Below are 25,312 nucleotides of genomic sequence, written 5' to 3' on the forward strand. Positions count from 1 at the left end.
CACTGGGCAAGAGCTGTGACCTTCAGACGTGTGTCTCATGACAACCTCATAGCGTGGAAGTTAGGGGAATAAATAGTCTGACTCCTTTTCTTCCCTCCTTCTTTCTCTGGCTGGTGCTTCACAATGGACAGAACCCACTGGAAGCCAGACAGGTCAGCCTCCCAGGGCACAGGGCAGAGTAGAGAAGGACAGAGGGTAGATGTGAGGGAACAGAGGAAAGGAACCCACTACAACAGATAAGAGTATCACCTTGTAGAATAAGAGAATGGTGCCTACTACACAGATTTAAAATATATGAATTATTTTTCGGTCTTTTATAGATTTAGGGCACAGCCTTCTCATCCATCTTTGTGTATTTAGCATATTGCCTTGAATACAAGAGGTAATGAGGCCTCATGGCCACATTTTTATTGATTGGGGCTTTATAAACTCATAGAGCTAGAAAGGACATACCTCCTTGTTTTGCACATAGGGAAACTGAGGCCCAGACTGACTCAGCAGCCTTCTCAAAGTCACTTAGTGGCAGATCCTGAACAAGAACCCAGTTTGGCGATTGCCTTTTCGTACTTGATTCCTGAAGTCAGTGTCACTCCTTTTCTCTGAAGAACCAGATCTTCAGGGGTGTTCAGGAAAGAGCAAGAAGGCCAGTGTGGAGAGGGGCTCTGGGGGAGAAGAGTGGAAGGAGGTGAGGTCAGAGAGTGGGAGGGCACAGCTGGCAAAGGCTGATCAGGGCCCTGGAGGCCACCTGAAGTCACTGGACTTGGCTTTTTCTCAGAGATAAGACTGGAAAGGTTGGAGGCACTTGATCAGAGGAGCAAAAAGATCTTATTTAGGTTTTAACAAAATTACTCTCACTAGACTATAGAGGGGCAAGGCCAAGAACAGGAAAACTAAGGAAACTATTGCAATAATTGCAAAACAGAAATAGCATCTTTGTTATCTCTAAATAGAAAAAGGTTGTTGTGCTCTATAATGCTTATTATTAATGAAAAAAACTTAGGCAACATAAAACATATTAAAAAATCAAGATGAAAATTATCTCTAATCTTAGCATCTAGATATAACCACTATTAACATTTTGGTATATAATGTCTTCTAGAATTGTTTTTCTTTTTAATGTAATGATGACAAAAAGTAAATATGCTTATTTTCTGGGCAAGAAAATACTGTATACATCTTTAAATATAAATAAATGTAGACCTACATGATAAAATTTAATAACAGTATATTCCATTGTAATGGTCTACCACATTTATTTAACTAATTCCTCATGGATGGATATTTAGATGATTTCACTAGTATAGCCAAAGATAGGCTTCTTGATGGTGACTTTGCTTGTCTTTTGTTTGTCCAACTTTACATTTACTCTTCTGATATCTCTTCAAAGCAGCGTAGGCCAGCGCCATTATTTCTCCCTGTGTTTCTTTGTGGCCAGACTGACATGCACAGCCAGTCAGCAACATGGACAGTATTCAAAACTCAAGTCTCTCACTTGGTAATTCACTAAGGTAGCAATTAGCCTATATTACACTGAATAGTAGCTGATACATGATGTTTGTATATACCTTTTGAAATAAAGTCTTTATTTCAAAAGAAAAAATATTCATCTGCTGTAAGGATCTATCTCTAAGTTTGGGCCTCACGTTGGAATTTTGGGGTGGTCTCTGCTTCTCATTCCTACTGCTATGAAGAATCAGGCCTGCCTTAAACATAGATGAGTGCTGCCATTGAACTCCAACCCTAGCATCTGCCGTATTTAAAAATGTAATTATGTCTCTATTTTGGCCCAGTGGAATGTTTCACCCATCACTGGTCTTGATCATGTGATCATAACGGGATTCCAGAGGCCAAAAGGGGATTCCAAGATTCACAAGCATTAGGGAATGACCAGCAATAGCCACTCAGGAGGAAGCACCAAGAGTCATCCAGCAGATGGCGGTAGTTTTCAAGTCAGCCAGCAGATGGCGGTAGTTCCCAGACTTTCAGGGCCGGAAGAGCCCTGTAGACTCGGTCTGGAGTCACCCGAAGTGGTTGAGATAAGCGCGAAATAGAGGCGCTCCATTGTGTTGGGTCAGATAGAGGACTTCTTCTGTGGTTAAATAGTTCCAGCGAGCATGGGAGAAGGCAACTAATTTTGGGTTTTAGTTTTTGCAACCAAAAGAAAAGTTCTTCAGTGATCTGAGGCATTTATAACATCTTTCTTATGTGTAATCAATGCTGTGTCCTAATGATACAAAGAACAGTAAATAAAGAGCTTTCAAATTCGGAAAGAATTAGAACAATGAAAATTAAAAGAGTGAGAGAAAAGAAAAGCTGGAAACAACTTAAGGTGAAGTCGGGCTTTTTTTTTTTTTTTTTTACATCACCACTGGTGAAATTCATCTAAAAACTGTTTGGGTGATGCCTAAGAAAGTAAAGAATCTAGTTTCTGAGTCTACAGTGATGATTTCACTTGTTTAAACACTCATTCACATGATTTTTGAAACATGTATTTAATGCCTATTTGTGCCAGGCAATTTCTGGGTGCTGAGGTTTTAGCAGTAAACAAGGTAGGCAGTGTCCCTGCCTTCACGGGGGGTACATATGGGAGAGTCTGTGAAATAAGTCTGTATCACGTTCCATCACAGAAGTAATACCGTGTCTGTGATGGTAAGTGTTAAGAGGAAAAGTGAAGGGCTAAGAGGACATGGAGGCTGGTGGGCACTGCTGTTTGGGGTAGACTATCAAGGAAGGCTTCTCTTGAAAAGCGAGATTTGAGCAGAGTCCCTCCATGTGGAGGGAGCAGCAAGTGCAAAGGTCCTGGGGTGAGAGCTGGTTTGGGATATTTGGGGGCAGTAAGGAGGCTCACATGGCAGGAACATGGGAAGTGAGGAGAAGGATGGTAGGCAAGGAGGTCAGAAGGTTAGTCAACTGCCAGCAGCTGAACCATGTCAAGCCTTGAGGTCCTGGTGAGGCCTTTGGATTTTATTCCAAGTGAAAGGCCAAGATTGTGAAGTTCTGAGCAGCAGAGTGACATGACCGGACTCATATTTTAGCAGGATCACTGTGGCTATGGTGGAGGACTCCATGGAGAGGAAGAGGGACCACTAGAGAGACGATTTAGATGCTGCTAAATATCCTGCAATGCAAAGGACAGTCTCCCACACAAAAAGTTATCAAGCTCTAAATGTCAGTAGTGCTGAGGTTAAGAAACCCTATTATAAGACAAAAATAAAATGAAAAATTAACCCACGCACAAAGTAAAATGGCAGTCAGCTGGGAAATTAACCAACATTTTGAAAAACAAACAAAGTGAAGTAGTCCTCAAACTGTTTTGGACTGCAACCTATAACAAGCATATACAATTTATATCACAGCCGAATACACACAGACATACTTTCAGTTTCCATAGAGAATTGACTCCAGGACCCCCACAAATACCAAAATCTAGGGATGCTCAAATCCCTTAGACAAAATGGTGTAGCATTTGCATATAACCTGCATACATCCTCCTGTATACTTTATATCCTCTCTAGTTACTTATAATACCTAATACAATGTAAATGCTGTGTAAATAATTGGTATACTGTATTGTTTAGGGAATAATGACAAGAAAATAAAGTCTGTACATGTTCATTACAGATGAAACCATCCATTTTTTTCCCCAAATATTTGCAGTCTGCAGTTAGTTGAATCCATGGATGTGGAACCCACTGATAGGGAGGGCCGCCTATATAGAAATACCTGCATATATATGCAAATGTCACACAGAGTAGTACTCACCCTCACTAAATGCAGAGGTTTATATTTTATACCATTCATTCTTTAAAAATGTGGTATGGCCCACTGAATTATTTTTACAATCCACTAAGAGATTTGAAATTTGTAGTTTGAATAATACTGAATCAAGTAAAGTCATGCGTTACCTAACATGGGGAGATGTCCTGGGAAATGCATCATTAGACCATTTCATTGTTGTGTGAACATTATAGCATGTACTTACACAAACCTAGGGGGTACAGCCTACTGCACACCTACACTATATGGTCTAGCCTATTGCTCCTAGACTACACACCTGTACAACATGTTACTGTAGACAGTGCAACACAATGGTAAGTATTTGTGTATCTAAACATATCTAAACATAGAAAAGGCACAGTGAACATACGGTATTATAATCTTAGGAACTTGAAAACATTATATTAAGTGTAATAAACCGGACACAAAAGGACAAAAATTGTATGATTACACTTACAATGAAACATCTACAATAGACAAATCTGTAGAGACAGAAAGTAGATTTGGTTGCCAGGGTTTGGGGGAAGGGAAAACAGCAAGTTACCGCTTAATGGATACAAAGTTCTTGTTTGAGCCAATGAAAAAATTCTGGAGCACCATCATATATGAGTTTCTTCATTGACCAAAATGTCATGTGGCGTATGACTATATGTAGGAAAATTGAATATAGTTTCATGTAAACTATATGTTAGCACTGAAAGGTATAAAGTAAGGGTATATTAGGTATGTAAGTCCCCAAAAGGATCAGGCATTAATTTTACTAATATTTATTTTTGCCAAACAAGTTTCAAAGAGAACTGAGACCCTGCAAGGGTCACGATCCAATCCAGGGAACAGAGACACGCACAGCTATCCGTGTGGTGAAGTGCAGCATCAGGTGTGGCCTGCAGCACAGTGGAGGGGTGTGGTTGCTTCTGTGGGTCAGGGAACTGGGAGGTGGGTTGGCAAAGGTTTCACAGCAAGGTGACATTGGGAGTGGCTGGTAAACGTTGTGGGATTTCCCCAAAGGGATAGGGAGTGAGGAACAAGAGAATCCAGGCAGAAGGTTTTCTAGGTTGAGTGCTGAGGGGGGTTGTACCATAGACATTGTCCAGAGGCCAAAAGGCGTAGGGGGCACAGAGGCAGAAAGTAGTAACCCGCTCTGCACCCCGCTGTGGGGCTCATGTAAAACCACCTCCACTAGCTTGGTGCTCTCCTGCTCCTCCTTGCTCACAGGATAAAGGCCACACTCAGCCTGGCATTTAAAATTTTCCACAATCCAGCTCCAACCAACACCTCTTGCTTTATTGCTCCTGGCTTGGTGGCATGAGCCCTCCATGCCAGCAGATGGTGTGCCAGCTATCACATCCCCATCCAGCTGTCCCCAGAAGCCTTTTTGTGCCCTTCCATCTCTTCCTCTTTCTCTGCTCAGTAAATTCCAGCTAGTTGGTATTTTCTCAAGAAGTAGGTTTCAAACCACTGCAGAAACTCTTCCTTTAGAAAGCAACCCATGGTGAGCCCACCACAGAATTCCACTTATTATTCAGACAGTGAATTCACAGGCTTAGCAGTTCATGATTTTCTCTCTGATGGAGAATGGTTTTGTGATGCTTCAATGCCTGGAAACCCTCAGCTGCACCCCTGCTTCTTCCTCTTTCTTTGTCTTGGTTTAATCAATATGCCAATACCTATTTGAAAATGAGAACAGATTACTCTTGTTCCTGTTTATTTTGAAGAAGTTTCTTGGGCACAAATTCATCTCATGACTCAGGGAGAGGCTGGCTTGCTCCTGTCACCGACTGTCTAAGGGGCTTTCAATTAATGTTGGGCATGGTTATGGGTCAGAGTGAAGACTTAACTCAGGCTTCTTTCCCTGACTTAAGACCTACTGTACTTGCATGATATATGCAAAGTAAGAGAAGTTTTCTTTACTGTGGACTAGTAATGGGCTTAGTTACCCCTGGTCTTCTCTGCCTACACTGAAGCTACTGTCTACTAGAGCCACGCAGGCCTTTGGAATGTAAGTTTGCTCAAGACATTTGAATGCATTTTTTTTTATTTGAGACAGAGTCTCACTCTGTCACCCTGGGTAGAGTGCAGTGGTGTCATCATAGCTCACTGCAGCCTCAAATTCCTGGGCTCAAGTAAATCCTCCTGCTTCAGCCTCCCGAGTATCTGGGACTACAGGCGCATGCCACCACACCTGGCTAATTTTTTCTATTTTTGGTAGAGATGGGGTCTTGCTCAGGCTGGTCTCGAATGCCCAAGCTCAAGTGATCCTTCTGCCTTGGCCTCCCAGAGTGCTAGAATTACAGGTGTGAGCCACTGCGCCTGGCCTTGAATGCATTTTCAATCGTTGATATTTCACTCGTACAAAAATGATTTGAGATTGTTTACGTACACACACACACAGACACACAGCTTTAATAACAAAGAAGTATGACAAAATAATCAGAAACCAAATAGAGATAGGGGACATACTGTATCAAGATTAGAGATGAGATGGTCATTTAAGCCATGGATATCTCTAAACTCTGAGCTTCCAATTTGGAAAAACAAAAAAGAAAGCAATGTCTTACCAAACTCTTAATGTCTGACCAAAAAAATGCAAACCAGTTTTTCAGTGAAAATAACTTTTTTCTGGATACAGTTTTAGGAAGAAACTACCTTCCTAAAGGTATAGGTAAAGAACATTGAGCATTATAATTAATAGTGACTTTCATAGTGGTTTTACAGTAGACAAGGAAATATTTTTTGCATGGCTATATTTTTACTGATATTCATTAAAAATTAAGGGTTTCAGTTTGAATTGTAGTTGAGAAATGGTGTTTCCATAGAGATGACTGGACTTGACAGAAGGAAAAACCCTTAGAAAATTAGAAGCATTGATGATTAATCTGTTCCTTAGAATTATTCAGCAAATTCTTCATGTATATTTTCGAGACTGCTACTTGATATGCATACTGCTATTGAATACCGGACGTTTTCCTTTTAAACCACAGTTCAAAGTGATATTTCTAACATATCTTAATTCTTTTTATTCACTATATTCAGACATTCTGAAGGTAGTAGAAGTTCCTTTGCCTTCCTGATTTGTCTAGACTAAGCCAGATACAGTCTAGATAAATCACCTCCTGGATTTTTTTTTTCAACATCAAATACTTCTTTACTTGCCCAACTTCTTTTCTACATGGAAATCGCCATTTGAGTCCTAAAGGTTTTTTCTTTATACTGTAAACATTTTGACATTTTTTATTTAGGTGTAGGTCTCTTAATTTTAGCTGGAACATTAGTCCTTTTAAACTATTCTCAAAGTTTTTCTTCCAGCTCTGATAAGTTTTATGTTTTTGATTCATATTTCTGTTTCCATTATTCTAGTAAACACCAAAGAAACACCCATAATCCCTTAGTTTGGATCTTGTTCTCTATAGCCACATCCATATCTATCATTTTTCCTATTTTTCATCTTTGACATTTTTCTCAGCACAGCAGGAGAACATTTCAAATTCATCACCCACATCACTGACTCAAGTTTCTAAGCTATTGATTTTATTACATATTTTCTTAGGTGTGAATTTTTATTCTCCTAATAAAATTCAGGCTTTGTTATTTTTTTAATTATGAATTATTTTAAGCACAGGGAAAAATATCAGAAACGCTTGTGTATCCATGACCCAGCTTTGTCAAATCTTAACAGGTGCCACAGTCTCCTCAGTGCTACAGAAATGAGCCATTGCAGAGGCAGGGCTGCCCCTGTGCACTCCCCAGTGCTATTCCCTTCCTGCTTCCTGAGAGATGCTTGACTCTGGTATTTCTGGTTCCCCCCGCAAGTTTTCATTCTTGTACTAATGTGTATATATTTATTTGCAAACTGTATTATATTGCTTTGAATGTTTTAGTATCTTTGGGCAACTGATTTTTTTCTACAACCTTCCATTTTTTACTTTTATGAAGTTAAATTATAAAGTTCTAGATGCATTCAGTTGCACTGCTGTATAGTGTTCCACCTTATGAGTATCCCATAGTGTAGTCATTAACTATTTTTATGTTGGACATTTAAGTTGTTCCAATTTTTGCCATTACAAAACAATGTTAAGTGAACAATCTTATGTATGTGTCCTTGTGCATGTATACAAGAGCTCTTCTTGAGTGTGTGCTGAGAAGTGGAATTGCTGGGGTGTAGTGTGTGCACATCTTCAGCTCTACTACCCACTATAAAATTGTTCCTCAATGTTTGCAGCTGTCTCTGCTCCCATTGGCAGTGTATTCAAAGTTCTACACCCTTGTCAACACTTAATATTATCAGACTTTTAAATATCAATCTGATGAATGTAAAATAATGATATAGCATTATTGTTTTGATTTGTACTTCTCCATTTCTAATGAAATTAAGCATAATTTTATAATTTTGTTAGTCACCTATGAATTGACTATATGCTTTGTCCTTTTTTATTGGTATATATACCTATATATTAATTATATATTTATCACATAATTATATGTGTATTTAATAAATACTAAATATACATATTAAATACGCACATTTGAATATTAATCCTTAATCAATCAATAATATGTGTTGCAAATATCTTCTGTTAGTCAGTGATTTACCTTTCACTTCAGTTGTGTTGTCTACCATTGAATAGAAGTAGTTTAATTCAATGGGGTTAAACGTCTCAATTTTTTCCTTTGTGATTTATACTTCCTGTATTTTGTTTTTAACTACTTCCTTTTTCCAAGGTCATTTGGCAATATCTAATATTTTATTCCAAAAGTTTTAAATTTTTACTTAGGGTCTTAATCTACCTAGGATTTACTCTTAGGTATGGAGAACATAATTTAATTTATTTTTCCATATAGATAACCAGTTTTCCCAGCACCAATTATTGAATGAGTCATCCTTTCTTCGCTGATTTGTAGTGATACCTTTCTGATATGTCAGATCTCCATACATTTCTGGATCTGTTTCTGAGTTCTATGTTCTGTCAAGTTCTTTATCCCTACTTCAATTCCACAATGTTTTAATCTCTACAACTTTATAAGTCATGATATCTGATAGGAATTCCAGTCCACTTTGTTCTTTTTCAAATTGCCTTGTCTTTTCTTGATCCTTTGCTCTTCAATAGAAATCTTAGAATAAATTTTTCAATTCTGTGAAAAACCTGTTGGAATTTTAAAAATTCGAATTATTTGAATTTTTAAAAGTAGAATTATATTGAATTTATAAACTAATTTTGGAGGAACTGACATCTTTGTCATATAGAATCATCCAGTGCATGACCATGTTGTGTCTCATTTGGAGCTTCTTGAAAGTCTTCAGTGTACTTTAATAATTTTCTCTATAAATGTCCTTTATAGCTTTTGTTAGATTTATTCCCAAATCTCTTATATATGGAAGTCTGTTTACATATTTTGATCAAGATTTTTAATATCACTGTTCAACTCTTATCTATCCTTATTAATTTTTTTCAGTTTGATCTATCAATTATTAAGAGAAATACATTAAAATTTCCTAGTTTATCTCCCTGCACCTCTCTCAATTTTTTCCTTTATATATATGCTCACATATATATTCTAATATTAGGTGAATATGAGTTTAGAATTATTTTACATTCCTGATGACTCTTTTAATCATTATTTAATAATCATCTTTATCATTAAAGATGCTTCTCCTTTTTTCCCTCAAGGTTTATGTTGTACAATGATAATACAGGTACACTAGCTTTCTCTTATCTGTTGCCTAGAGTATCTATTATATTCTTTTACTTTTGATCTTTTTGTGTGTTATGCTTTAGGTACTTTCTGGAAACAGCATGTAGCTCAAATTTTAAAAATGCAGTAGAATGAGCACTGTCTTTTAAATGACAAGGTTATTACATTTACAGTTATTAAAATTGTTGACATGTTTCGTTTATTTCTACCATCTTATTTTGTGCTATTTACTTTGCATTTTCCATATTTTATTGGGTAAAGAGGATCTTTGTTTCTACTCTTTTTCTATTTTCTGGAGGATTGACTATACTTTCTTAGTCCTTTCTTCCCCTCTATTGGGATGATATTATATATTCTTTTATTAACTATCCATAAATTGTTAACTTCAAATTATCAATCAATGTTTATTAACCTCCTCTCAGACAATAAAAAGATCTTAGCAGCTTTAATCCAAATCAATTTTTCTTGTCTTACATGTTACTTTTCAGTATTTTTGTTCCACATTGTTTAACAGCCACATGCTTAGGCATATTTTTAAGCTGTAATGCTTATTTAGATTTATCCATATGTTTACCAGTTTCTTAGCCCACTCCCCTTTGCATCTTACTCTTTCCTTCTTTTTTTTCTTGAAGTATACTCCTCAATAAATCCTTACAGGTCTCTTAGTGATAAACTCTCTCAGGCTTTGTGATCATGTCTTTGTTTTACTTTTACTTTGGAACATCATTTATTGAATCTAGAGTTTTGCATTGGTAATTATTTTCTCCTAGCACTTTGTCTTAAAGGAGTAAGAAGGGATGAGAGGGTGTAAGTGTCTCTGGTTTTCTGGTTTGAACAATTTGCTCATCAGAATACCTAAAAATGAGCTGAACCACAGTTGATACCCCAATGCAAAGCCACTTTAGGGACCCCAGAAACTCCATGGAGATTCTGGTTGCTCCCATCACAGCACTAGTCCTCCTGCCGTGTAGTTGTAGGTGTGTGTATCTCCCTCCCCACTGGATTGCGAGCCACCCACAAGCCTATCTCCTCTCTCTTTGTCATCTCTGTCTCCCTCTTCTAGTTCCCGGTTTTCAAATGCAAGATGCGAACGGAGCCCCCTTTTGAGGGAGTCAATTGGAGACCACATACTATATATGCCAATTTTGTATTATTAATGGTTACTCATCTATCTCCACATGATCCATCTTTTTCTCTCTGCTTTTCTGCTGGATCATTCGCATGAGCATACAAACATATATTAATATTTTCTACTTACAGAAAAGTTTCTCCCTGTCCCCACAACCCTCCACCTACCATCCCATTTCTCTGCTTTCCTTTAAGCTAGAGTTTTTGTGTTGTTTGCATTCACTGTACCCACTTTTTAAAAAATTCCTATTCAGTTTTCAACCCATTCCATCTGCTTCTTCCCCTGCTACCACAGTGAAACGCACCAGTGACCTCCATGTTTTCCAAACATAAAGTCGTCCCTGAACATATCATGTGTCATCAAATCTTTTTAAAATGTTTAAGTGAGAATGAACATTTTTATACACATGAATGTTTTCTTAGGATAAATTCCTAATAGTAGAATTTCATAATTAAATAACTCAAACCCTTGATATATACTGCCAAAGTATCCCGCAGAAGGCAGGGGGACAGCGAGAGAGCGAGCTAGCACACGAGCACACTCACTTTTAGAGCCATTTCCCCCTGACACTATGGGCAATAGATTTCTGCCATTAATAGTTGGTTGACAATTGCCACTAAGATCCCAATGAAATGACTGACTTGGAGTGTCTACCCAGATTAAAGTGGGGTCTTTCAAGAGACATGTATTTTGCATTTACTGTGTGCAGAATACCTTGAAAGAAGATTTTGCTTGGATAGAAAACATTCATTCACTCATTTATCTAACAGATACTTATTGAGTGCCTGCTGTATACTTAACACTGAATTCTTAATGTCAGCCACCATTTTAGCTGCTTAGAAATGTCTTCATTACCTGTCTAAATTTTATACTGCCTTCATCCCACCTTCGGTACTTAAGTATTGCCACAGAAGGTTGTCAGTAAATTATTATTCATTATTCTCTAAAGTTACAAGGACTGCAAGTCTGAAATTGTCAGCATACCATGATGAAAATATAATCTTGGGTCTTCCTACTGTGTTCACAGACGCCTCTCCCATTATGCTTTGCCTGTGTATCTCCTCCATCAGCAGGTGGCAGAGAAGCAGTTGCACAACACCTTGGTTTCCGGCCATCTGCTTAACTTTCCAGGGCCCCATTATCTTTAGAAAGGGAGACACCAAGGGAGAAAGACACAGTGGCTTGTGTTTGTTTGACTGGTTTATGTTCTTCAAAAGGCAGTACCCCACAGGGGTTAGGCACTGTTTGCGCTTCCTCTGTGTGTACGTGCATAAAGATAAAGGAGTCGAAGAAGCTTTGAGCAGAGGGCTCTGGAAGTCACTTTGTGTCTGAGGTGCCATTCTTAGGCTGTGGTCAAATAAGAGTTTCACGAAGCGTGATGAGCAGAAAAAGAACAAATATATCTGCCTATGGCAATTACTTAGAGCTGCTCCCCCTCACCAATCCCACCCCTACGACCATAGAAACATACCCTTGGATTAGCTAAATTTGCTCAGATTGGAAGGAATAGATTCAGACAAATTTTTAGGGGGAAAGAGGGGTGCAAGAGAAAGCATCCAGCATCTTTGCAGACCCTGTGAGCCCCTGTGCTGCTGAGGCAGATGCTGAGCAGGACCTCTTCACGCAGAACCAGAAACCTCACCCAGTGGTCTTCAGGAGCACAGCAGGGCTCTTGTCTCTTGTGACTTAGCCACAAAGCTTGCACCCAGTTGCAGTATTTTCTAAGAGGGGGTCTAATTGAGCTGTTTGATTGTCATCTGTTTCAGTCAAGAATGCATTAGCTGCTGCAGCTGCAGCCACCACCACCACCATTACTGCCCAAGAACATGTAGGAAGAAGAGAAGTTCCAACAGACATCCACTTGCATCTTAGTGACCCAAACTGCCATCTGAACCCCCCTTCCCTCAATGCAAAGGAAGCTGAGAAATTCAGTATTTAGCTTCTATATTATCTACAGCAGAAGCAGGTGAGAGAGGAAAGAGCTGGAGTTGGAATATCTGCCTTTCCTTCCAATATGAAGCACAGATCTTCACACCAAGGCCCTCAGAAGTGGTTGATCTGGGTATGATCATCACAGGGTCAGCCATAGATCCTGGCTCAGTCATTTTTTAGCCAGGGTAGCAGGCCCGACTTCATTTAAAGCATATAGCCCAAAGCAACTTAATGCAGAAAAGCCACTTAGAACATCAATTTTAGAAGGGGCTCTAGATACGTATTATTTTCCAAGAATATAGTGCTTAAGATCCTGGAAAGGATAGCTTTCGAACTCTTCGCGTAGGTCCTATTGTACCTGGACTTTTGCTGTTAAGAACACAGATAAATCCTCCTTTAATATATTTTTATTTTGCTTAAACTATTCCAAAAGTTCACTCTTTCTATTTCCCCTATGTTTTGTAAGTTCCTACAAGATGTCAGGAGTGAGTGAGGTTTGGTGGTATAATGGGAGCCAAAATGGGTGGAGTTTCTTTCCTCAAGGATTTTACATGCTGGTAGGAGAATCACATTTATGAAATTATCAGACAAATAAACATGTGAGTACACACCCAAAATGCCACTAAAGAGGAAATAGATATGAGAACATTACAAGAAGGGAAACTGACTTTATCTGGGGTACAGGGAAGACATCCCTAAGACAGTGACTTTGAGCAGAAATATAAAAGAATTAAAAAGGCGAAGGAATGAGCAGTTACGGATAAGATTTCCAAGCATGGGAAACAGCATGTACAAAGGCCCTGAGCCAGAACAAAGAATGATGTGTCCAAAAAATTGAAAGAATCAATGCAGCTGGAGCAAGGTGAGAAGAAATAAATTGTTGAGAGGTGAGGCTCGAACCAACCCTTTTGGTCATACAGGGTCTTGGGGAGACTTGAAGGGACTCACGTCACATGTCTGACCTGTCATTACGCCATCTAACCAACCAATCCTTGAACATTTGCACTGAAGGAGATGCCCCAGGTTCTGTCTGTGACTTGTTGCCTCTTGGGGAACCCCTGCTCTCCAACCATTCTTATTCTGGTGGGTGTTTGCATTTTGAAGAGGCCCAATTCACAGAGCACTTTTCCTCTCTGCCTAATTTTGGAATCATTTGAGAAACAAGATAACACAGCAGATGAAGATGATAAGGATGAAGATGAAGATGGATCAAATGCCAACCTTATGTCTGATAAGGGCTGGGTCAGAAGACACGGCTTACTGTAATGGCCAAAATGGGTTTGCAAACCCCCTTCTGCCCAGCCCAGACTTTGGGACAGCCCACCTGAGGGAAAGTTTGGGTTTGCACAGGAGTTACACCTGCCCAGCTTACTGCTTTCCATAGTCTAGGTGCCGAGCGAAAATGGGAGGGACCAAATTGGTCCCCAATTTCTCCCTCCCCCAAGTCTTTTGACAGATTAGCTTCCCTCAGTTCAGAAATGTGGGCCTAAATCAGTGTCTCCACATCTGTGGTGGAAGGAAAGCAGTTGGAAAAGAGTCCAACAGTGCTTAAGGAAACTCTGTTCTCATGATACTGCAACTTCAGAAATGCAGAACAAGCGTTCCTCCCTCATCATTGCTAAGAGCTGTTAAGAAAAGGGACTTAAAATACAACCTGGTTCTTTTGAATGAAGATGGATTCTGATAAATGATGATAGATCACATCTTCTAGGCATATAATATCGAACACAAAGTTGCAATCCCCAAAGCATGCTGAATTAACTTCTTTTTTCCATGCTGAACTAACTTCTTTTTTCATCCCCGTAAGTAAAATTCTCCAGTTGTTTCTTTTTCAAACCTTGCTTAATGTGACAGATGCCTGCCATATGTCTAAATCAAAAGTGTGAATTTTAGGGTCACAGAATGTTAGTACTGGAAAGGACATCACCAGTCATCAAACCTAATCCTATTTCTTATTTTACGGGAAAACATGAGACTCAGAGAGATTAAGTGACTTGCTCAAGGTCACACAAGCCATTTGTGTCCCTCTCCCAATTATTTGGATTCCATGACCAGAAGTATTTCCAGCTGCATTGTATTGATACATTTGAGAAACTCACTATTTATAGAAAACCTGTGATGCCTTTGTAAAAACAAAATACAGGTTTTTACAAAATAAAAGTCACCCTTTTTTCTATTAACAAAAATTTATATTTTGTTTATTGCTTTTCCTATAGTGGAATAACCCCTGAACCAGTGGCTTGATTATTCTGGTTCTAATAAATGTCTCCTTTTTAATGTTCTCTTTTCCTAATTAACAAAGTGCCAAGTAGAAAGAGACAAGTTATGCACTTTAATTACAATAACCCCAGGCTACTGGGAGAATTGTTATCACGGGCTTGGACTGAACATTCTGTGCTCACTTAGAAATAGCATTGGTAAAAACTTCATGTGAACTACAGATTTGAGATCTGCGGTGGTGGGGCTGTCAGGAAACGGGAGCAGTGAGCTTTAATTCCAGGTCCTTCGAATCATGCTGTGCTTGGTCTTCTGTTTTCATATCTCCCTATTAAAAATGGGAAATGACTATTAGCTTGGATTATTATGAGAGATAGGAGTTTGGGTTGTGGCAAAGGGTACTGGGATGCAACACCAAGAGTCCAGAATTCTAGGTCAGCTCTACCACTAATAAGCCTCTCTAGGCGAGTCACATGGACTTTCTGAGCCCGTTTACTCCTCTGTAAAATGGAGTGGTTGTGCTAGCTGATCTCTCAGATCTTTCTATAAAAGTTAAAATTTCTTAGACTCTAAGTCCTTATAATTCCATATTCATTTTCCCATCCTTATTTCATACCCTTTGTTTCCCCAAACTGAGAGACCTCAGCTTTCAAAGAAATATGTTATATTAAGTATCAAAACAGAAGCAATGTTTTCAAAGACCAAAGGACTTTATCCCTTGAATGGTATATACCTTATTTTACTTGTCAAAACAAGCGGAGAATCTGGAATCATTTCTGTTCTCATCATGGTATCATTTCATAGCCGCAGCAGTTCATTCATGGTCTTTTCCTCCAAGGAGTTGCCTTCAAGATGGAGAATGTCCTGGGGCAGATGAAGAAGCAGTAAGAGACCTCAGCCACCTGCACACCAACCCCCTGTGGCATCTCCATGTTTCAGGTTCTTCTACTGAAGTGTTAGATACTTGATGCCAAAAAAATATGTATGATTGAGTATTATGCATGTTGAACTAGGGATCATGTGATCTGGTTCTAGAGTCAGATACTCCTTTAATGAGATGCATGACCTTGGTTTTAGGTCACTTCTCTTCTGTGGCCTCAGTTTCCACATTTATGAAATGAGAAGGTTGGACTGGGTGGTATCTAAGGTTTCTTTCAACTCTTAACTTCTAGTTCTGAGTTGGAGAAAAGGACAGGATTGGTGGCAGTTTGGGGGGAATGTCTTTGGATTTGAAGGCAGAGATCTACCACGTACGGATTTCTCTCTGGATATTCCCCCCACTGAAATAGGCCTGGCCAGTGGGCCACAACAGGACATAGTGCAGCACTGTGGGAGTGTCTCCTCTGCTTGGTAGACGTCTTGGCCATTGGTGAGTATGTGAAATGTTGGTTAAATGGAGGAAGGGGAAGGATATCAAGAAATCTTATGGTTTCTGCCCTCAAGGGGTTCACAATTTAATTGGTCAACACAATGGCAGGATTCTAAGGCCAGGAATCCAGAAGATGTCCATTGATTTCATCAAGCTATAGAAGCTTATTCTGAGCTCATGATTAGCGGCATATATCCATGGGTGAGTCACCCCATCCAGGAGAAGATGAAGGAATGTCCTACAGGTCTTGGTAGCTTCATATTTTGTGGAGTCACCATTTTTTTCTCTAGAAAATCTGATGTTCTCTTTTTAAAATATCACTTGATTTTGGTTTTTTGGTGGTACATATTTAGCTCTGTCTCCACAGACTGCATGCCAACTGGAAAAATAGGTAGGTTATGTGTAAGGAGATGGGAGATGAGAAAAGATGGCAATGTGGAGAACATTAACCAAGGTCTTAGAGTAAGAAGATACAAGAAAATACATGATGTATGAAGAAGACAATTGGTAGACCACTTTAGTCATTATATGGCTTTTAAAGAGGACCTGAAAATGCAATTTGGATTCAGACTAAGTGGCATGATATAGACAAAAGAGAGACCAAGGATAAATTCTAGCCTTACCCACTTACTATCTGCATGCCTTTGAGCAAGTTATTTAATCTCTCTGTGTTTATATCTCCATTGTTAAAATGAGAGTAATAATGCCAATTTCATAGTATTTTGTGAGGATTAACAGAAACAATGCATGAAATGATCCTGGAGCACTAAAAATGATCAATATATGTTAATTTTTTTGAATCCCAGGTTCTTTCTACCTCCACAGTGGCTTCTTCTCTTACAGGAGAGTGGGAGAGTGGTCACCAGACAGACCTTGAATTTGAGTTAGGCTTGACCAGTGACAAAGTCTGATTTTAGGCAAATCACTTAGCCCTTAGCTTCAGTTTGCTTTTCTACAAGATGAGAGTGATCATACTTAGGTTGCAGGATTATTGTAAGGTTTAGAAGTATATGATGGTAAGCACCTAATGGTACTTGGTAAGAAGGGGAAAGGCAGCAGCTTTCAACAAATAATGGTGGTGGGAGAGAGCAGGAGGAAAAAGAAGAGGTGTTTTAATGGAAATCCTTGAATTTTTGACCAGGGAGGCTAGAATTTATGTCGTACGCAGTGGGAAGACACTGAAGGTGCTTTTTCATATAGAGAACCATATGATGATGATGAAAATAATCTTAACATTGAAGAGAAGATGTGCAAGAGCATCAAGAGAGTGCACAGGGCAAGGTCAAACTCTCTTAACTCTCTGGGGTTAGAGAGACCAACCTATGAAGATAAAAAGCAGCTTTCTTCATGCATGCGTTACAGAAATCTTTTACTACCAGATGGATTTATTCTTCTGAAATCTGGCAATTCTGAATGTGTGAGAGAGACAGAGATAGAAATGGAGGGTGAGGGAAGGGACAGGGAGGAGAGAGATCCAGAGAGAGAGAGAGGCAGAGAGAGAGATAGAAAGATACAGTTGTCCCTCCTTATCCACAGGGGACATGTTCCAAGCCCCCCACTGATGCCTGAGATCACAGATAGTACCAAATCCTATATATACAGCAAAACTAGCACAAACGTCTTTTTCCTTCTTCATAATTTCATGAAGAGAGGATTTGTTTTTGCTATGTATCATAGCAACCTCAGCATACAATTTTTTTTTCTTTCCTTATTGAGAACGTTCACCTTTTCACCTAAAGGGAGCACTTCGTGGCTTCTCTTTGGTGTATCCAAATTGCCAGTGTCACGACTCTTAGACTTTGGGGCCACTGATGACATCAAATAAGGGTGACTTGAACACAGGCACTGCCAACTAAACATTCAATCTGATAACTGAGACGGCTGCTAAGTGACTGATGGGCAGGGAGCACACACGGCCTGGACAGGCTGGGCGAAGCAATGATTCACTTCCCAGTCAGGATGAGAGCCGGTGGCACAAGATTTCATCACACTACTCAGAACTTATGAATTCTTTGTTTCTGGAATTTCCCATTGAATATTTTTGGACCATGGTTGATTAAGGGTAACCGAAACTGCGGAAAGCAAAAATGCAGATAAGGAGGAATACTGTACAGAGATAAAGACAGACAAAAGGAGGAAGCTGCCCTCTGTGGATTTTTGGCTTTTTGTGTGAAGATGTCTGGCACATAGCTTGCTGCATGCAGGTGGCTTGAGAGAACGTGCATCCGGGTATAAATCTGGCATCAAAAGACTTTAATTTTGACAGGTGGGCTATTTGAAACTGTGGGGAATTGGTGTGGAAGGGGTGAGAACACCACCTCCCCTGTGTTATCCCACCTCCACCAAGACGTGCCTGAACATCTGAGAATATAGCTCATTCCACCTGCCTCTGGATCACCTGCCGACCACATCCCTCTGTTCTGGTCAACAGCATGCCCCTGACGAAAATGACTTTCCATCATTTCCTTCAGCTCCATTTTCACCCTGGCTGCAATTTTGCCTGGAGGAGTGCCATGGTCTGAATGTTTAGGTCCCCCCCAAAATTCACATGTTGAAATCCTAACCCCCAAGGTGGGGCCTTTGGAAGGTAATTAGATCGTGGGGTTGGAGCTCCCATGAATGGGATTAGTACCTTAATTAAAGAGGCCCAAAGGAGCTTGTTTGCCCCTTTCACCATGTGAAGATGCAGCCAGAAAGCATCATGTGTGCAGAAGTAGGGCCTCACCAGGTACTGCCAGCACTTTGATCTTAGATTTAGAACTGTGAGAAATACATGTTTATTGTTTATAAGCTATGACTTTATGGCATTTTTGTTATAGCAGCCCAAATGAACTAAGACAAAGAAGGTGAGTTTGTTTTTGTGAGAAAGGTATTTGGCTTAGCTTATTCTGAAAGCAGAATGTCAAGTTCAGTTTATGTTTTTTGTCATTTTTCTGTTTTTAACTAGTTGTCCAAACAGTGGACATCTGATAACTAAAGGGCATCAGCAATCTACCAAAGTCAGTTTCTGCTACCAAAGTTGTCACTGCCCTAAAGGCTGGTGCCTGGCCTGTGCAGTGGAGAAGGCAGCTGGCCCAGACCGCTGCAAGGAAATGGGGGCACCATGGAGCAGCTCTCTGAGGGGCCACCACTTTGTGGAGTGCGTCCTGTGCGGAACCTGAACCAGACTGTTGTGGATCAGGGGATTTTGCGGATGACAACTGAATAAAATGCTAATCTCACTATCCTCCAAAGGACAGTGCCCTGCACATTGTCCTCCAAGAGTGTTTCTCAGCCCACCTTCCAGTTCTCAAAGATTCTGTTGTCCTGTTGAAATGGATGAACATGGTTGCTCCCCAAGATACCATATAGGGCTCCTTTTTTTCTGGATGTGGGAATGTTTGCTCCATTATAATCTCATTTTTTTGTTGTAAAGAACTTTTAATGTGGTCAGGCATGGTGGCTCACGCCTGTAATCCTAGCACTGTGGGAGGCCAAGGCAGGTGGATCGTTTGAGCTCAGGAGTTCGAGACCAGCCTGAGCAAGAGCAAGCAGACCCCCCCGTCTCTACTAAAAAAAAAAAAAAAAAATAGAAAGAAATTATATGGACAACTAAAAAAAAAATATTAATAGAAAAATTAGCCAGACATGGTGGCACATGCCTGTAGTCCCAGCTACTCGGGAGGCTGAGGCAGGAGGATCGCTTGAGCCCAGGAGTTTGAGGTTGCTGTGAGCTAGGGTGATGCCACAGCACTCACTCTAGCCCGGGTGACAAAGCGAGACTCTGTCTCAAAAAAAAAAAAAAAAAAGTATATATGTAATATGTAAAAAATAATATGAACACTTACATATACCCAGCACCTGCCTTAAGAAATAGAATATTATAGAATCCTTTCAAAGGATTCTTTGAATCAGACCTCATTTATGTCCCTCTTCTATGCTCCCTTGGGTATTTTTGTGATTGTGATTGTCTTACTTTTCCTAAGAGTTTAATTTATACATACATGTATCCCTAAATAACATATAAAGTTTTGTTTGCTGCTGAATTTTCTATAAGTGGTATTATCGAACTGGTTGTGCTTTTGCAACTTGCATTTTTTTGCATGATATCACATAAGATTAAGCCCTGTTGATGCATCAGGTACTCATTCATTCATTTCCCCTGCTATATGGTACTCCATTCCATAGATAGACTATACTTCATTTATCCATTCTCTGTTGATGGACATTTAGAGTATGTTTGTTCTTATAAATAGCAAGTTTGGGGTATTTTTTACTGTTACAAATTCTGATGTTCTGAATCTGTTTTGCAATGTGTCTTGGTGTACATGTGAAAGAATTTTTCTAGGTTTTTTTTAAGTTTTGGGTGGGATTGCTGGGTATAAACACTTTCTACTTTGTTAAATATTTCCAAGTATTTTGCGAAGTGGTTGCACCAGTTTACATGTCTAATGTGGGTATATGAGAGTCCCCATTGGGCTGATCCTTGGTATTATTGTTTTATTGCCTGACTCACATTTTTCCCTGTCTTGTCAGTATAAAATGGCAGCTCTTTCTTGTTTCAATTGGCATTTCCTTGGTTACTTGTGAGAGAAAACATTTGTTTTGTATTTTTTGCCCATCGATGGTTCCTCTTCTGTGTTGAATTTCTTATATGTTTTCGGTACGTCTGACCCCTGCAGCTCTCTGTAGGGCTGAGTTAGGATGGAAAATGCAGTGCAGGCATATGCTGATGGCAAGTGTGCTGCTTTTCTCCGTGAAGGTGCTGAAGAAGCAGGAAGTGGCCGCTATGGACCCCACTACATCACCGACACGGGGGTCGGTGAGGATGATGATGGATTTGAAGATGACTTAGATTTGGATATTTCCTTTGAGGAGGTAACAATAATCTCTGCTCTTAAAACCCAGAGTGCTTTTGTTTTCTTGCCAAACAAGGCAATTTAGCCAATGGGCCATGAGTATTTTACTTAAAACTTAAATTGGCCCATTTGTTTTTAACACTTATTTGTTTCCTCTGACTATGAGACTCCAGGTGATCATAAATTAGTGGTAGGGAAGTACCAACCACGCTGAAGTGCCCCTGCCTGCCGACTTCACAATCTGGCAAAAACATTTTTATATTTCCCAGCAAGTGAAATTTTATAAAATCAGGTATTATAAGGAAATGAACAATTCCTTGACAAAGTAGTACATCTTTGTAATATTGAGATAAGAATAAATCATATAATATCAGCTTTACTACTGGATTTCTGAGCCACTCAGGGCAAGGTACTTAAAATTCTCGGCCTCAAGTTCTTCATCCATAAATTGAGGTCAGTACTCTCTGCCCTGTATCCATCCCTGGGTTTTTGGAAGTATCAGCAGAAACCATGTTTTCAAGTATTAGGCAACAACCACCAAAAAAGCACTCTAATTAACATGCTCCATGTTCATCCTGAACCCTTTTCCTTCTCTGGCTTTAGGTTAAACCACTTCCTGCTACCAAAGGAGGGAATAAAAAACTTTTGGTGGAAACCAAGATGACGTCTCTATCTCACCCAAAGACCCTTTCCAGGCTTGTCCCCCCAACCTCAGCATCTCCCCCCATGACTACGGTGGCTCCCCAGCCCACTCCTGTACAGAGGAAGGGGAAGGATGGTGTGGCCATGATGTCAAGGCTCTTTGACATGTCTTGTGATGAAACCCTCTGCTCTGCTGACAGCTTTTGTGCCAATGACTACACCTGGGGGGGCTCGCGATGCCATTGCAACCTGGGCAAAGGTGGCGAGAGCTGCTCGGAAGGTAGGCCCTCAGGGGAGGGGAAGAGCATGGTGGGGGGCTGGCGCCCTGGGAGCCAGAGGGCCGTTTTGTGGTCCAAACATGGTTCTTTCTAGTCCCTTTCCTAAGATAAGTCCCCTCTTCCATTATTGGTCATTAAACTAGCTATAAAAGGCAAATTGTAAGGCAACTTCCATTGCTTCTAATTAGACAGCACCCCTATTTCTATGTGTATCAACTGTGTAGTTCTTTTGGAGTAACCAAAATATCGTTGCGACAGCACCTTAGAGAGGTGGCCTTTACTGTTATTACCTCTCTATCAAAAAGTGCAGCCAAAACACGTGCAAGAGGGTTAAGAAGCCTGATAATTGTGCAAACTTATATTACACAAATGTATAGCTGAGCACAGGTGACTGTGGTCTTACAGTCATTGATTTCTTTGTAGGAAAGCAAGCACCAATCCCCAAAAATGCAGTTGCTTCCTGAGAACTTCAGAAGCTCAAAGTCCCCAAGAATGAGAATAGCAGGTGTAAAAAGTAGAGAAAAGAAGACAGTAAGCTAAATTGAAAAGATTAGCGGGGTTTTCACTTATTGATATCCAAGCAACAGTGTATATTGATTTTTGCCTTTGAAGAAGTGAGGAAATAGCATCCTTTTGTGTTGTCTTTTGTCTTTTCAGATATTGTTATACAGTATCCTCAGTTCTTTGGCCACTCCTATGTAACCTTTGAACCTCTGAAGAACTCCTATCAGGCATTTCAAATTACTCTTGAATTTAGGGTAAGAGGGCTTAGTTGTTTGATGAGCACTTTTTGGACACCTTAACACAGGAATGTGCTACACCCAAAGGGAGGGGGAGAGGAAGAGAGGAAGCAGGGAGAGTGACCAAAGGAGAGCCTGTCCTTAGACCAGCTCACAGCACAGCAGGAATGATGGGCACAGTCACCACTTTCAAGGGTGCCAGTGAGGGGTGGGTTTTGTGTATCACTGAACTGTGGAAGTGGCTGGCCTGAGGTTCCCAGGGGTAATGTGGGGGTCCCAGTAATGTTGTCTATAATAGCGATTCCTCCCAGGCCAGGATTTCAGAAGAAATAATACACTCTCCATTCCAAAATCCCCTTTAGAGACAGCCCACTTGTCTGTCTTCGTTGTGATACCTGTAACTGAACAGATAGAAAACTGTACTCTACGTAGCCCTGAGATATCGTGAGGGCCCGATGGAGGCTCCCTGATCTGAATCAATTGCAGATGAGAATTTAATCAGTGACTTCAGCTTAAAATGGTTCTTTTGGGTATCCCTCAAGACACGAAAAGTATGGAGATCTGAAAACAAGTCCCCTCTGAAGTCATGGCCACAGTGTTGAGCGTCCAAGAGAGGACTTGTCACAGTCTAAGACAGCATGGCTATCAGCTTCCTGTTCCCCAGACAGAAAGAAAGAAGCAAATATGCGTGCCTCCCCAGAGGAAGGGAGGTAAAAAGAATAAAGAAAAAAATGCTTTTTGGTGAGAACAGAATTTGATGAGCACAAGCAACCTCCTCTCTGTGACCCTGGTTTGCCAGAGGCTCTATGGGTGGGTCCACAAAGCCAAGTAAAGAGCAGGTCATAGCAGGGCCACCGTCCTCTCACCTCACTGCCATTCTGCACACACTTTATATCACTGCCATGTGTTTACTGAAAATGACCTGGGATGGGTACCTGGGATTACATTTGAGCCCATGTGCTTGCTCCTATAAACAGGATCGCTCAAGTTTTGTATTCATGAGTGTTTCCAGATGGTACCTTATGGAAGAGGAGGTGCTCATTGTTCGTGTGGTTTTGTTTGTATAATAACAGGCAGAGGCAGAGGATGGCTTACTGCTCTACTGTGGGGAGAACGAACACGGGAGGGGTGATTTCATGTCCCTGGCTCTCATCCGACGCTCCCTCCAGTTCAGGTAACTCCTGCCAAAAGCCCCATCCCAGGGTTTTCTTTGTTTGTTTGCTTGTTTTTTGTTTTTGTTTTTTACATTACCGTACATTATATTTGCATTTTACATTGTGAATAAAATATATACAGGATGGATTCCAGGAGACAAAGGAATTGTGTGTAGGAGATGAACTTGGACCAGTTTACCAAATACAGGAGTAGTAACCTTTGAAACTTGAGTTTTAGAACCTGGTAATTATTCATTCATTCAACATTCAGTGTTTCTTGAACGTGCACAGTGTACCTGGCACTGCTTGATATCCTGAGGATACAGCAGTGAGCCACAGAGATCAAGTCTTTTCTGTCCTGGAGCTCTAGTGGATGTGATGGGAAGAAAGCTGGGGTCTTCTCCCAGTCCCCTTGTGGCAAATATAGCTGACAGCCATGGAGAACAGCGAGGAGCCTCCAACCTCCCAAGGGCTCACCGAGGCTTAGACCTCCTCCTCGCCTTCCCTCAGAAATATGGTGACTCTGGCTTCCCTCCTTTGCCCTGATCATTTCTTCTTCAACACACTTTGGAAGCTACTTTTAGCTTATGTGTAGTCTTCTGGGGGACAGAGTTTTGTGGAAAGGTGAGTGTTTTACTCACCCTCGTGGAGATGTACACTGCACCTATTTGTGACCAACCAATGGACACCAGCCTGTCCTCCGTAGTACACTGGCCAAGATCCCAATGGCACCATTCCCCTGCTGCCCTGTCTTTAGCAAATGACACAACCTCTCCAAGCCTGCATTTCCTGTAGGGCTATTGGGAGGATTAAAGGAGTTAACCCATAAAAGTGCTTAGAGCAGTGCCTGACTCAGAGCAAACACTCAGTAAGCATCAACCATCATTGTCTATTTTTGTTATTTTAGCATATAGCATACTTTTGGTTAAGTTGGAGAAGACTTTTGAGCATCCCAGTTGGGCTAGAAAATGGGTCCCCCACCAGGATCTGGGCTCTAGCACTTGGAGAATCAGATAGACACGCAGTAGCACTGGCAGTTATTGTCTGGTAGCAGCTTTCCAACGCTGCAGCCCCTCCCGAGTGAGCCTGATATCCCCCTCCAAGTAAGCCTGTCCTGCAGTGCCCCTCAACCCCTTCTCACTCCTTTGGTGATCTCAAGACAAAGGGAGGCCTGAGAAGTGGCTGCAGATAGTGCAAATCCTAAGAAGGAAAATGCCGGCCGTGACTCATTCCCCACTAGCAATCTCAGGATCTGTGTGGAAGTGACGTGGTGGCTATGTGGAAAGTGACCAGAAAGGACTGAAGTTCTACCTATCAGGCATAGTGCCCATTGGCCACCCTGGGCCATAGGGGGTTGGGAAAAAACAAGACTTATGCAGCCATCTGGGGATGCTCCTCCCCCACCCCACACCTTGTTCCTGAGCTAGAGCCTCCTCTGGAAACTTGACTTGTGTCGGGCACAACTGAACACAGACGGCACGGTCGGCCAGCTTGCCAAAAAGAGTGTGAAGACTTGGATTTTTACCTGTTACCAGTGTCACTGAG

The 25,312-nt window shown here is 40.7% G+C and overlaps 2 protein-coding genes and 1 long non-coding RNA gene across 3 annotated transcripts in view; 2 read left to right on the forward strand and 1 right to left on the reverse strand.

The window, feature by feature from the left end:
* Window positions 1-21,967, forward strand: part of LOC123648142 (pikachurin-like) — a 62,425-nt gene extending 40,458 nt beyond the window's left edge. Inside the window, exons 7-8 of the mRNA XM_045565870.1 lie at window positions 20,857-20,972; window positions 21,557-21,967. Of these exons, the coding sequence (XP_045421826.1) occupies window positions 20,857-20,972; window positions 21,557-21,967 (527 nt within the window). The remainder of the gene's footprint in view (window positions 1-20,856; window positions 20,973-21,556) is intronic.
* On the reverse strand, window positions 14,850-16,630 carry LOC123648594. Its single transcript, XR_006738664.1, has 2 exons — window positions 15,480-16,630; window positions 14,850-15,074 (listed from the first exon to the last, which is right to left on the reverse strand). It is a non-coding gene; the product is annotated as an uncharacterized LOC123648594 (long non-coding RNA).
* A 1,725-nt stretch (window positions 21,968-23,692) lies between the features above and the next one.
* Window positions 23,693-25,312, forward strand: part of LOC123648591 (pikachurin) — a 42,682-nt gene continuing 41,062 nt past the window's right edge. The window contains exon 1 of the mRNA XM_045566480.1: window positions 23,693-23,787. Within this exon, the coding sequence (XP_045422436.1) occupies window positions 23,750-23,787 (38 nt within the window). The 5' untranslated portion in view covers window positions 23,693-23,749. The remainder of the gene's footprint in view (window positions 23,788-25,312) is intronic.

The sequence above is a fragment of the Lemur catta genome, chromosome 12 (assembly GCF_020740605.2).
Source record: "Lemur catta isolate mLemCat1 chromosome 12, mLemCat1.pri, whole genome shotgun sequence".
NCBI classification, from domain to species: Eukaryota; Metazoa; Chordata; class Mammalia; order Primates; family Lemuridae; genus Lemur; species Lemur catta.